Genomic DNA, 12,500 nt, shown 5'->3' on the forward strand with positions numbered 1-12,500 from the left:
TTCTGAATTATTATCTAAAAGCAATAGAACACACGTTCTATGGTTTATAGGCTTGAAAACCACTTGGGATGTTGGAAGAACACTCGAAGAATTCGTGAATCTGACTCTCCTGCGGCTCGTGATTTACAAATTCTTCTCGTGTTGTACCAACATCACCCGTGGTTTATCAGCCTATAAACTATAGAAACTTGTGGTCTATTGCTTAATTTGCCAACTACAATCAGTTACAAAAATGTTGAGTCGACACTCTAAGTGAAAAACAGCCGCCTTCCAAAATTGAAATCAATGCTAGAAAAGTGTCTTACACATAGAACACAAAGCCCCTTCCTTTCCCCTATTGAGCGTGATCTTGCATTGCTATCATGGGAGGGGAGGGGAAAATGGAAAGCGAGGTGGATTGAAATTTTCCTGTAACCTGTCTCAAGTATTTTTGCAACTGGTTGTACTTACTTGTTTTGCTGAAAGACAGTTTGCATGAAAAATTGCATAGTTTCATTAACAGCACCTTTTCTTTGTGTATAACAGAAACATTATGGAAAGAGGGCATCAATGCCACTGTTCCACTTGTCCCTCCAACAAGCCAAGAGTATGTCATTGAGGTATATTAGGACTTTGATGTAACATTCTATTAAATTTTTTGAAAAAAAGAATCCCTCTTTATTTTCATGCAAAATACATACAAAAAGGGAACGAGAATTAAATTTAATGGTCAGAGGAACTGGGTATTTTAAATAATGAGTTAGACTTTTTCGGTTGTGGTCATGCACACTGACTTAACTTTAAAAACACTTAAACTTATCTTTCAAATCACGCATTCTACACTATACACTAGTGTTTTCTTTGTGCTTTTTTGATGTAGAAGGAAACCAGTAGCAGCAGCAGTTCCTCAGCAAGGCCATGTGAAGCTAGTGTACAGTCACTTTTATTGAAGGATGTGCAGGTATTTCTTATTTTTGCTTTCAGTGAAATGTAGGGTATTGAACAATAATAATAATAATAATAATAATAATAATAATAATATTAATGATAATGATAATATTAATAATAATAATAATAATAGTAATAATAATGATAGATAAAGGGTAACAAACACTTGATGAGCGAAACCGATTATTATTATTATTATTATTATTATTAATATTATTATTAAACAATATAATCCCTTTATTAACATATTCCAAGCAAATTGCTATTTACAAGTAAGAAGTAAAACAAAAAGAAAACTATTAAACCTATTTACAATTCATTTCCATTAAAAAGAGACTAGTATGAAGCACAATAAACCTACGAAGATATTCTTATTTGTAGTAAGAAAAATTCATGTCATGATAGCGTTCTGACTAAAAAAAAAAAAAAAAAAAAATTGGACATAAAAATAAGCTCCTTAAAGAAAAGCCACTATTATTTTTTAAAATATATATATATATATATGCAGATAATATCAATCAGAAAAAAAAAAACAAAAACAACCAAATTAAAATTACGAAAACTAAGAAATTCTGGCGGTCACATTCTCGATTCTAATGTCTGTTTCCTGAAGGTCTACATTCCTTCTTCTTCCTCTGGAACCTCTAAGGCAGAGGAGAGCTGAGCGGAGGATAGCAAACGATACTTTTGCTCTTAGCCAGGACACGGTGCTGGCGTAGTCCTCTCCCTTCTTAATGGCGAGTAGTTCAGCTAATCTGCTGTGGTATCTCTTACATTCCTCGGCCATTCCGCCTGTGGTAGTAAAAACAAGTGGCGTAAAGGTGCCTTGCTCCACCTCCATCACCCTGCTTGCATATTGGCGTTTTTTTCATTCTCGTGTTGCCTGTAGATTTCCTTGGGGCTTAGATCTCTGTAAGAACATGCATTAGGGTGACAAACCCTGACATCGAAGAATGCAGTCCTCTGTCTCTCCCAGAAGCCACGAGCGCTAATATCTAAGCGCGCATCAGGAGCTCTGCTGGCACCTCTGTTCAAAGTCTCTCCATTGATTTCCTGAAGGACCGGCTCTATTTCCACATCATTACATACCATGCTCAACACCTCTGTTTCCAGGTCGCGAAGCTCATTATGACGCTGTATTATAAACCCGCCACGTCGGCATACCATTGCATGATCAACGTTAAAACGGTCCCCGCATACGCAAACTTTCGGTGTGTCGGCGATTTCCCAGTCGTATCTCAAACTGATCGCGTCTCTGAATTCTCTCTTATTTAGATTGAAGTTCAAGTCTTTGATGGGAATTACTGTCAGCCAGTTCGATGCTCCCTTCTCCGTGGCTAGCTCTACAGCTCGCTTGGTTCCTGTCGGCAGAGAGGTCTTCACCCGTTTTAGCCTCTCATCCATACACTCATCCTTCTCCTTACGCGCGCTTATTTGCAGTGTTTTTACTTCTGACACATCCGGGGTCTGATGCACTTGCTCCACAATTTGCCTTACTAGGGGACTTGTGACCCTGACTGAAGCCTCATATTCTTTGGGTGAGGCTCTGACTGGATCTATAAGCCCAAGCCCTCCCAAGCGCACAGGAAGTGCAAGGAGTTCGCGCTCAGTTTCAGTTGTTGCGTGGTTCGTAATAGCTGGTATGAGAACTTCGCTTATCGCACGCTCCAAAGGCTCTAACAAGTCGGTAATATCGGGCAGTGTCCTTAAGAAATACGTCCATCGGTGCCGTAGCCCAAAAGTGAACGCTGCATAGCTCGCCTGAGGTTGTGATAAGGCGAACTCTGCAAGTTTGGTGACCTGGTTTACCCAGTCTTCTACCTTCTCGCCCACGTACCCTTCCAGAAATGACCTCGATCCAAGAGCTGCACCTAGGTGCTTGTGGCCTTCAGAGGTGATGTTAATCGCTGTGTCACCAAATACCTGCATAGCAGCGTGTTCTTTATCAGGTTTAATGATCAACCAGCACTTTTTTGCATTGGGGAAGTACCCTAACGCCGGACCACTCTCTGATAGCTCGTCCCACCATTTCCGCACATCTTTCAGGGAACCACTTCCCGTTGCATCGTCAGCAAACCAACACTGTTTAGCTGAGCCTGAGACGTGTAGACGCGTTATCAGTGGCTGGAGACTAATGGCGTACATGCTCATAGCGAGAGGGTTCCCCTGTGTGGTGCCTTCCGCTGATTTAAGTTCTTGGCCGCCTATAATAAAGAGCCTCGCAGGCTGTCTGTAGGTGTTAATCGCATAAGTAGCTATGGTTGGACATAGGACTCTTGTATTGTGCAACGCAGCAGCTCTTTTCAGGGCATTAAAGGCATTTGAGGCGTCAACAAGAAGAACAGCGTCCGTGTCATCAGCGTCGAAAATATTGCGCATTGCATGAATGGCAGCCTCACTCCCACTTTTATGGCCTGCGCATGCCTGCAGCGAGCCACTTGCGTCAACGACATCTGGTTTTGTTACTCTCATCACGCACTTCGCAATTATCCTCCGTATTACTTCACCAACTCCACTCGGCCGGACCGCGCCCTCTCCTTTGTCAAGTGGAATCAGACGATTGGCTAAAATTGCCTCGATGCTAAGAAAGTCAACAAATTCCGTGCACAGTCGTCTGGTCATTGTAGCTATAGCTGTGCACAGAGCGGACCCAGATTTCTTGAAAGATTTGCACGGGCGGACGTGTGTTTCTAAGCTCCGCCGTGTATTTCATCTTTTCGCTTAAATAATGCGACTCACTCTACTGTTTCGATTGCTTTTGTGGATTTACTACACAAGCGACATTACAACACCGAAACATCGGCGCCAGCACGCTCAAGTAGGAAGAAATACTTCAAGAGGAGTCTACGACATGAGTGATGTAACTAACCAACGTGGTCGCCGAACCATGTGGACTGATAAGATGTGTGTGGACTTGCAAACGTGTCAGATGAAAGCAGTTGAATTAAACAACTCTCCGGACTGTCCACTAAAACCTAATGGAAAAAAGGAAGGTATTATGAACCTAACTCTCAAGTTTTGGAACGAAATGGGCTACGAGTACTTGGGTAAAACTGCCCAAAATCTCCGGGACAACATTGCACATATTGACAAGTCAACCAAAACAACCTCATCAAGAATTGCAAATGAGATCAGCAACCAGAGAGAACAAAGAGAAGATCAATCAAGCAACACCATACAAAGAAATCGCCAACAAAGGAACCCAGGTCCAGAAATAGATTTAGATGAACAGCACAAAGAAATCAAACAAAAAGCTTTGGAAACATACAACTACATCAAACAAGATGAAGGGAACTGGAAAAATCGAGATCTAAAAACACTCTCCAAGAAGAAGCCAAATAATCTCCAACTAAAGCAATTGAATAAAATAGCATCGGAAATAACAACTCGAGATCCATGTCAAGACCCGGCTGGATGCCTCTGGGATTTGAACTGCCTATTATATTCACTAGCGAGGGCATGGAGTTTAGTAATGGAGAGAAATGTAAAACGCAAAGACGGACAGCAAAAGGAAAGAAAACCGAGATGGCTTGATCTAATGGACAAGAGTTTGAGTAAAACTAGAAAAGAGATTTCACAGGTAACTGCAGAAATAGACAGGACAAAACGCAATGGAAAGCTGACTAAAACTCTATGGAAAAACCAGAAGTGGATGAAGAAAGAATTAAAAACAAGGAAGTTAGGACTGAAAGAACTAACATCACTTAAAGAAAGAAAGTTAAACATCATACGGATGCAAAAACGTGAAAAGCAGAACAAGATCAAAGCTTTTGAGCGAAGAAAGATCAACAGCTGGTTCGACCAAAATGAAAGATCATTCTACAAACACTTGAGAAACCTCACAGCAAATGAAATTGACCCTGACAAAGTGGAATTCAGCAACAAGACTGTACACCGAGGCCTCGACAGCCCTAACACCACAAGAGAAGAATATGAAAACTTCTGGGGTCCGATTTGGCAAGAACCAGCAAATGAAAACCTGGAAGTGGAATGGATACATGAAGTGCGCGATGCATTAGACCATTCAATACCAGACAATGAGAACTTGACTGTACCTATTACTGACCAAAAAGTCTACCAATGTTTAAAGTCAAAAAGGAACTGGGCAGCCCCTGGTAATGACAAGATAACCAACTTTTGGCTAAAAAAGATCACTTCGATCCATAACAAGTTGGCTATAACGATCAATAGATTTATTAATGATGGAATACATATCCCAAGATGGTTGGCGGAGGGAAGAACAGTCTTAATACCCAAGACAGGCAACCCAGGAGCAGCTGACCACAGACCGATAACATGCCTAAATACAATGTACAAATTGATTACGTCGATTGTCAACTCAGAGTTACAACACCATGAATCAGTTCACAAGTATATGCAACTGGACCAAAGAGGAGGAATGCCTGGATCTATGGGGTGCATTGATAACCTGCTGATTGACAAGGCAATATTGGAGGATGCTACGAAGAACAACAAGAACTTATCTTGCACCTGGATTGACGTAAAAAAGGCCTTTGACAGCGTCTCACATGTTTGGCTTATAGAAGTCCTGAAAATGCATAAGATCAATGAAAAGATAGTAGACTTTGTAGAGAATGTGATGAGGAGCTGGACGATCACTCTACACGTAAGAACAAGTGCAGGTAACCAGGAAATTGGTCCCCTTATAATAAAGCGAGGTATACTCCAAGGTGACGCATTCTGTGTTAAGCTTTTTACTCTCTGCCTCAACCCAATCGCTTGGTACGTCAGAGGAACAGAAGGGTACAGCCTTTCACATGCAAAGAACACAAAGATAACGCATTGCCTTTTCGTGGACGACTTGAAGACTTATCACAAAAGTTCAGCCAAGGCAACTACTTTGACAAATAGACTTGAAGGCATGTTTGGTGATATAGGCCTAGACTGGGGAATTCGAAAGTGCGCCGCGATCCACATCAAGGGAGGAAAGCTCCAGAAAACCGAGAACCTACCCCTTACAAGCGGTAGCCAAATACCAGTACTAGGAGAGGGAGACCATTACAAATTTCTCGGTAAGGTACAGAATGTCAACCAATTAGACAAACAGGTGTTTGAGCAGGCCAGTCAAGAGTACTTAAGAAGACTAGCAGCTATATGGACCTCCCCACTCTCCAAACCAAGAAGAGTAAAGGCCACAAACACGTTTGCTTACCCAGTTCTCCAATATTATATGTGGTCAAGTGAATGGGCGATAGAAGACCTACAAGAACTGGACAGAAAGACCCGAGCAGTAATAGCCCAGAACAAAGGCAAGCACAACTCTGAGTCGAACCCGACCTTATACCTATCACCAGATTTAGGCGGGAGAGGCTTCAAAGAAATAGAGATACAGTATAAAGTTACGAAGATAAAGACCGCACACTACACCACGACCAGTAAAGATCCCCATATAGAAGTAGTGAGAACCTTTCAGGACGTGAAGGAAGCAAAAAAGAGTAGATCAGTGATAAAAGATGCCAAGACCTACGCCCAGCAATTAAACGTAGATGTAACATTCGACGAACAGCACAAATCCACCTCAGTAACAATGGGTGAGAAGGAAACTTTGTTCAAGATCAGTAGTCCAAAGTACATTCAGCAAACCCTTAAAGAGGCAACAGACACAAAGTACAAACAAAAAGTCTCCGAACAACTATGGCTGGGCAACTATGTCACTCAACGCTGGAAAGACAATGACATCTCTAAAGACAACTTCAACCCAATCATGAAGTGGAAAAACATACCGGACGTCGTACTAAGTGTGCACACCAGTATTCTACAACAGCTCGTCCCTACAAAGGTTTACAGGGGAATGAAACAAAAAGAACAAGGCTTAGATTTAGTGTGCACACTGTGCCACAGTGCAGAAGAAACCGTCCCACATCTATTATGCGGCTGCTCTGCCATTGCCCAAACAATCTACAAGGCGAGACACGATAGAATGTTAAGGCCGATTTACCATCTCTTATTATCAGTATATAACATGGAAAACGACGACTCCAAAGCGTGGTATAAACAAGCGATCCCGAAAGCAAGCACAGAAAATGACGAAGCTAAAATTCTCTGGGACACGCCTATATATATAGATAGGGCGCCAGAGAATGGAGCAAACAAGCCAGACATGACGATCTTTGATAAGAAGAACAAAGTTATCATCCTAGTGGAAGGAACTGTATGTAATATCGGACAGATCAACGATAGGAACGATTATAAGAAGAGAAAGTACCTGGATTTAAGACTGGGTCTCCGAAAACTCTATTCCGACTACGAGATCAAGCAAACCAATATAGTGTTTAACTTCCTGGGAGATTTCAACACCACGCTAAAGAAAGAACTCTCTGATCTAGCCCACAAGAAAGATGTTACTAAAGTGCTAACCAACTGTCAGAAGTGGATCATATCACAGAACTGTGAAATCACCAAAAAATTCTACAGTTTAAGACAATGAAACACACATTCTTTTTTTTCAGTCCAGGAACTGTTGCCTAGACACTGTCCGCAGCAAGTTTCAAAACAAATTGTAAACTGGAAACCTATTCAATACAACAGATAATAATAGTAATAATAATAATGTCGCTGTCTGATTTTATTTTATGTGTCCCAGGATATTGATGAAGCGGTGGAGGTTTCCATAAACCCCATCAGAAAAGGCAAAAAGAGGACCCTTGCAGATGCACAGCTGGAGGTAGTGATTTTGAGTGACAAGAAAAAAACTAGTGATTCTGAATATGCTTGTAGTAGTCAAATCTGTTTATTTCAAACTGTTCCAGTACTTTGAGGTTGCAACCAGCTATTACAAACTGAAGATGGAGAAAGTGAAACTTGAAATGGAGCTTCACATGAAAAATCAAAAAGAGGGTAGGTATAATAATAATATTTAACAACTTACTTTTTACCACAATTGCTTTTAGTCTCGCAGTCTGATTGGTTAACTTGCCATTGTTGCTAAGAGTCTAGACAAAAACCAATATTTGATTTGATTGAGTTAATATTGTTAGTGTCCCACTTAATGCTCTTGTGGTAAATCCATTGACACTTAAATAAAGTTGTTATTGTCATTATTACAAAGCAGCTTGTGCCATGCTCACATTGAAGTGTCACGCAATTGTTATAGCCAGTCAGGAATGTTCATTTTGGCACATGGACCAATCAGACTGTGTCTTGGTTGTGCTCATTTGTTGTAAGGATATGCCTGCAAATGACCTGAATTAACACTGAGTGTGATTACAATCCGAAAGAGTCCTCAAACATAGGCCTCCACATTCGTGGTACTGTGCCCCATATTTTAATTTCATTCGTCTGTGATGTGTGCTCTGAAGTGATGGCGTATTGTTAATATTAACTCGTAATCAGATATAAATATTTCCTTTAAATTCCTCCATTGATGTTGGAAAGGTGATTTATTCTCTGGCCAAGCTACACAAAACGTACACTGGGACGTACACTGAATGAACACAACGACTCAACACAACATTTATTTGAACATTCCTTCAGTACTTTGAGGTGGCAACCAGTTACTATAGCATGAAGAAATGAATTGAGACTCTGATTGAAAAGAAAAAATAGCCTAATCATTGTGAGTTAATCATCATGTTTTCCTGATAATTTCCAGCTGTTTTTGTGATATTTTCTACTTTTCTCCTCAGAATAATTCAGCGTTTGGTGAAGGATGTATGGCTTTTGAACTTGTGCAGCTCATATGCAGTGCAATATATTCTTTTATAAAATAATTAGGATAGTACCTGCACTCTCATTGGTCAATAGCTGTGTTTAGATGAGAGTATGTAAACATGGCTGTCTCAAGTATTTTTGCAACTGGTTGTACTTAGCTGTTTTGCTGAAAGAAAGTTTGCATGAAAAATCGCATAGTTTTATCAACATTTACAAGCCTAATGGTGGTGAGCTTGTCTTTATCTTCGGGATTTTTGGATTTGCCTCGTGGAACCTGTGTTTCATATTCCATGGGATTTCTTTATTTTTTAAGAACGAAGATTTTAGTGTAAAGATTTTTCATCTTTATTATTCCCATTTTTAAGAACGACTAATTTTCATGGTCAAATTTTATTAATCCCTCCTACTTGATTTAGTTTTTCGTACTTGTACTATCTGGCTGTTTCTGGGATTAAAGTTCTTAATTTCATGCAGAGTTTGTTTCATTTGTTAACCGTATTTTGGAGTTGAGAGTTTGCTTTGTAATTTTCTCCCCTCATTTTACAGACTAACCCTAACTTTTTGTCTGTGATTTTTCCTCAACTCACCATTCGCACACAATATTCCCCTCAAACTACCTGCTAAATTAGTGAATGTTGGTAATTTAATAGTAATACATGAAGCAGCAGTTAACCTAGCAACCTTTGTAGCTTTCTTAATTGGTGTTGATAGAAGAATCCTCCTTACAAGAAGGGGTTTCTCTCCACTAACTAAAACATTCACTAATTTAGCAGGTAGGTTGAGGGGAATATTGTGTGTGTGAATGGTGAGTTGAGGAAAAATCACAGACAAAAGTTAGGGTTAGTCTGTAAAATGAGGGGAGAAATTTGCAAAGCAAACTCACAACCCCAAAATAAGGTTAACAAATGAAACAAACTCTGTGTGAAATTAAAAATTTTATCCCAGAGACAGCTGCCAGATAGTACACGTACGAAAAACTAAATCACGTAGGAGGGATTAATAAATATTTGACCATGAAAAATATTCGTTCTTAAAAATGGGAATGAAAAATACCTTTGATTGTAAGTGATTTTGTGTTTATGCCTGTTCGTCAAAGGCAGGGTCCATGAAAAGCATTCTTCACGGGAACTTTTTCGCAAAACACTGATTACTGGTTATAAGATTATATTATAAAATTATGTAGCTCCAGCTAAAATACTATATATTGACCAGTAGGTTTAAGCAGAAGTGTTATATTAAATAAGAAATCTGAAAGGAAGTGTTTTTGGTAGTTTTGTATTTTCCACTTCACTCAATTTTTTTTTTAGTTTTTGTTACCTCCTTTTTTTTCCGGTTTTCAGAGGACCCGCCCCATTGTAGCTTTATACTTAACTGTCCATTTCTTGTTTGTTGTGTTGAAATTTAGTGTAAAATATTAATAATTAAAGTGAGTGAATGTGCATTAGCGCTTACATTTGAGAAAACACTTCTTGGATAAGTTTTTGTCTTTTGGCAACACCTGATTCATCACAGTTTTGTGCAGAATACATAGGCCTGTCATCACTGCCATTAAGCTGTGTAACATCAAGCCGATCTGGCAGCTGGGTGTTGTCATGGATACACATGTTATGCAATACCACTATTGCAACAATTATGTCGCAACAGCGGCATGGAGAGAACTGCATCGTCCCTCCAGAGAAATCAAGGCATCGAAACCTTTGTTTCAAGAGGCCAAATGATCGTTCTATCACATTCCTTGTTCTCGTGTGGCTCCTTTGGTACATTTCTTCTGCTGCACTCGACACTTTGTCAGGGTTTAAGGGGGTCTTAAGGTAGCTCTGTAGGGCGTATCCTCTGTCCCCAAGCAACCATCCTTCCTGCTGTTTTGTTTCCATGTGAATCTGCAGTGCGCTCCCGTTGAAGATGGCTGAGTCATGGATTGAGCCATGCCACTTGGCCACAAGGTTTGTGAATCGCATTTCTGCATCACAGACTGCCATCACGTTGATGGCATGAAACCCTTATGACAAACATAAAGGTGTTCCTCTTTTGCCGGTGCACGGATTGGGATGAGCGTGCCATCGATCGCCCCCATAACCTTGGGGAAAGCTCCAATAGAGTAAAATTTCGTCATAGTTTCCAATGAAAGATCACAGTAGTTAAAATGGCGGACCCAATAAACTGCGGCTCAAAACTTGAAGAGATTAACAGCCTGTTAGAAGTGGGCATCAGAATATGAATCAACATTTTTGGAACAAACTCTTTAATCATTTGAATCACAGAATGAATACTTTATGCCGATTCGCATGACCGACGACCACTCGATGCGGACCGCAGAGAAAACAGTAAATAAAATAACTTCATCGGAAAAGACGTAAATTTTTATGTTAGTTTTTGTGCGAAATTCTACGGGTTGTGCGTTTTTTTACCCCAGTTTTTTTAGGAATATGCCTACTCGAGTGGAAAGAGCAGTTGAATTTCGGACTTTTCGCTAAATTGCAAACAAGAAATATGGTGTAAATGGAAATGAAAATCGCTCCCCCTTTCATGCAAATGATCGTGTCTAGTACTAGTAGAGTTTACTTCACAGTTAGCTAGTGCTTTTTTTGTAGAACTATGGTAAAACTTAATATCAATAATTACATTCACTTCTTCTCTTGATGTGGGAAAGATAATCCATTCGCCAGCAATACTCTTTAAACACTGGGTAAAGGAGTGAACACAGCGACTGGCACTAGCCTTGGAAATCCCCATGGTGTCTGCGACGACTTTCAAGAAACTTCCACTTGCAAAGTAACGTAATGCTGTCAGGACCTAATAGGTTAATAAACATTTGAAACCTCCACTAGACTCGAGAAGGGCCTCTGTGTCAACGAGGGAGTTGAAAGTGCCAGTGGCTAGATCATAGAAAAAAAGAAAATTACCCACCTGAATCTCCGGATCTAGCGGAGCATTTCGCCCGGTGTTGCGCCTCAATTGTCCTTCAAACTTCAAAATAAGCCACTCAATTCTCTCAGGTGACAATCTGAAACGTTCAATTACCTCGCATCTTCTCATTCCAGTCAAAACTGTTCTTTGTCTGTATTTTCTTTTCTCAAGATTTGGGGTTAAAAGTGCTCCAACGGCAGCCATTTTTTATTCACTAAACTTTCCCGAGATTTTTTTGACTTTTCTCGGGAGCACGCAATCACCCGTAAAATATCTCGGGAAAACGATACGTTTTTTTCGGGCCCGAAAAACTCGGGCGTTTTGAGAAACACCTAAAATTGTTTTCGGGAGCTTTTCGGGTGCGTTTCCGGGCCCGAAAAGTTTTCGGGTCTTTTGAGAAACGCACGCCTGAACACGAAAAGCATCGACTGTCAAGAGCTTTGCTGACGTACATGGCTGTGTAGCCGCGTCGAGCCACAGAAAGAGCGCGAAAATTAAGCCTCGATCAGGTGTGTGTGTGTTTCTGATGGCTTGAGCCTGCCATCTAATCAACAACCAGTCCCTGGTCAGCGGGGCCGGGGCAGGGGTCGGGTGTCTTTTTTTCCCCAATTTTTTGTTTCAATTTTTGGGTAGTAGCCAAAACGCGGGGCCGGGGTCGGAATGGCTTTTCTTTTCCAAATTTGTTGTTTCAATTTTTGTCGTTCAATTCTCCTGTACTGTTGTTGTCGAATGACCGGCATCTGTCCTTCATTTATGGCGCAAAAAGAATTAAAAAAATTAAGGAACTTGCGGAAGCTATGAAAGCTCTTAAGGGACATATGCCAGAGACACTGAAGACTCGCTGAGCTCCACACTTCAAATCGCATTGTAATGTTTACTTCGTAAAAAAACAACAACAGAATAACAGTACCAAGATGGTCGTCACGCAGTCACGCAACGTTATCATTTGCTTGTTTATTCGTGCTGTTGTCAATGTTGTCGTCTAACTACTACTA

The 12,500-nt window shown here is 40.5% G+C and overlaps 2 protein-coding genes and 1 pseudogene across 2 annotated transcripts in view; 1 reads left to right on the plus strand and 2 right to left on the minus strand.

Annotated features, from left to right (window-relative positions):
* The window catches only part of LOC138020509 (myb/SANT-like DNA-binding domain-containing protein 4), a 1,790-nt gene extending 1,182 nt beyond the window's left edge, over positions 1 to 608 (plus strand). The window contains exon 4 of the mRNA XM_068867486.1: positions 526 to 608. Coding sequence (XP_068723587.1) covers positions 526 to 608 — 83 coding nt within the window. The remainder of the gene's footprint in view (positions 1 to 525) is intronic.
* Positions 609 to 1,455: 847 nt separating this feature from the next.
* Positions 1,456 to 3,549, minus strand: LOC138020511 (uncharacterized; annotated as a pseudogene).
* Positions 3,550 to 10,046: 6,497 nt separating this feature from the next.
* LOC138020512 (putative nuclease HARBI1) lies at positions 10,047 to 10,577 on the minus strand. The gene has a single exon (XM_068867488.1). It carries the CDS (start codon positions 10,575 to 10,577, stop codon positions 10,047 to 10,049), a length of 531 nt encoding a protein of 176 aa, XP_068723589.1.
* Between the last annotated feature and the right edge of the window lie 1,923 nt (positions 10,578 to 12,500).

The sequence above is a fragment of the Montipora capricornis genome, chromosome 10 (genome assembly GCF_036669925.1).
Source record: "Montipora capricornis isolate CH-2021 chromosome 10, ASM3666992v2, whole genome shotgun sequence".
In the NCBI taxonomy this organism is placed as follows: domain Eukaryota; kingdom Metazoa; phylum Cnidaria; class Anthozoa; order Scleractinia; family Acroporidae; genus Montipora; species Montipora capricornis.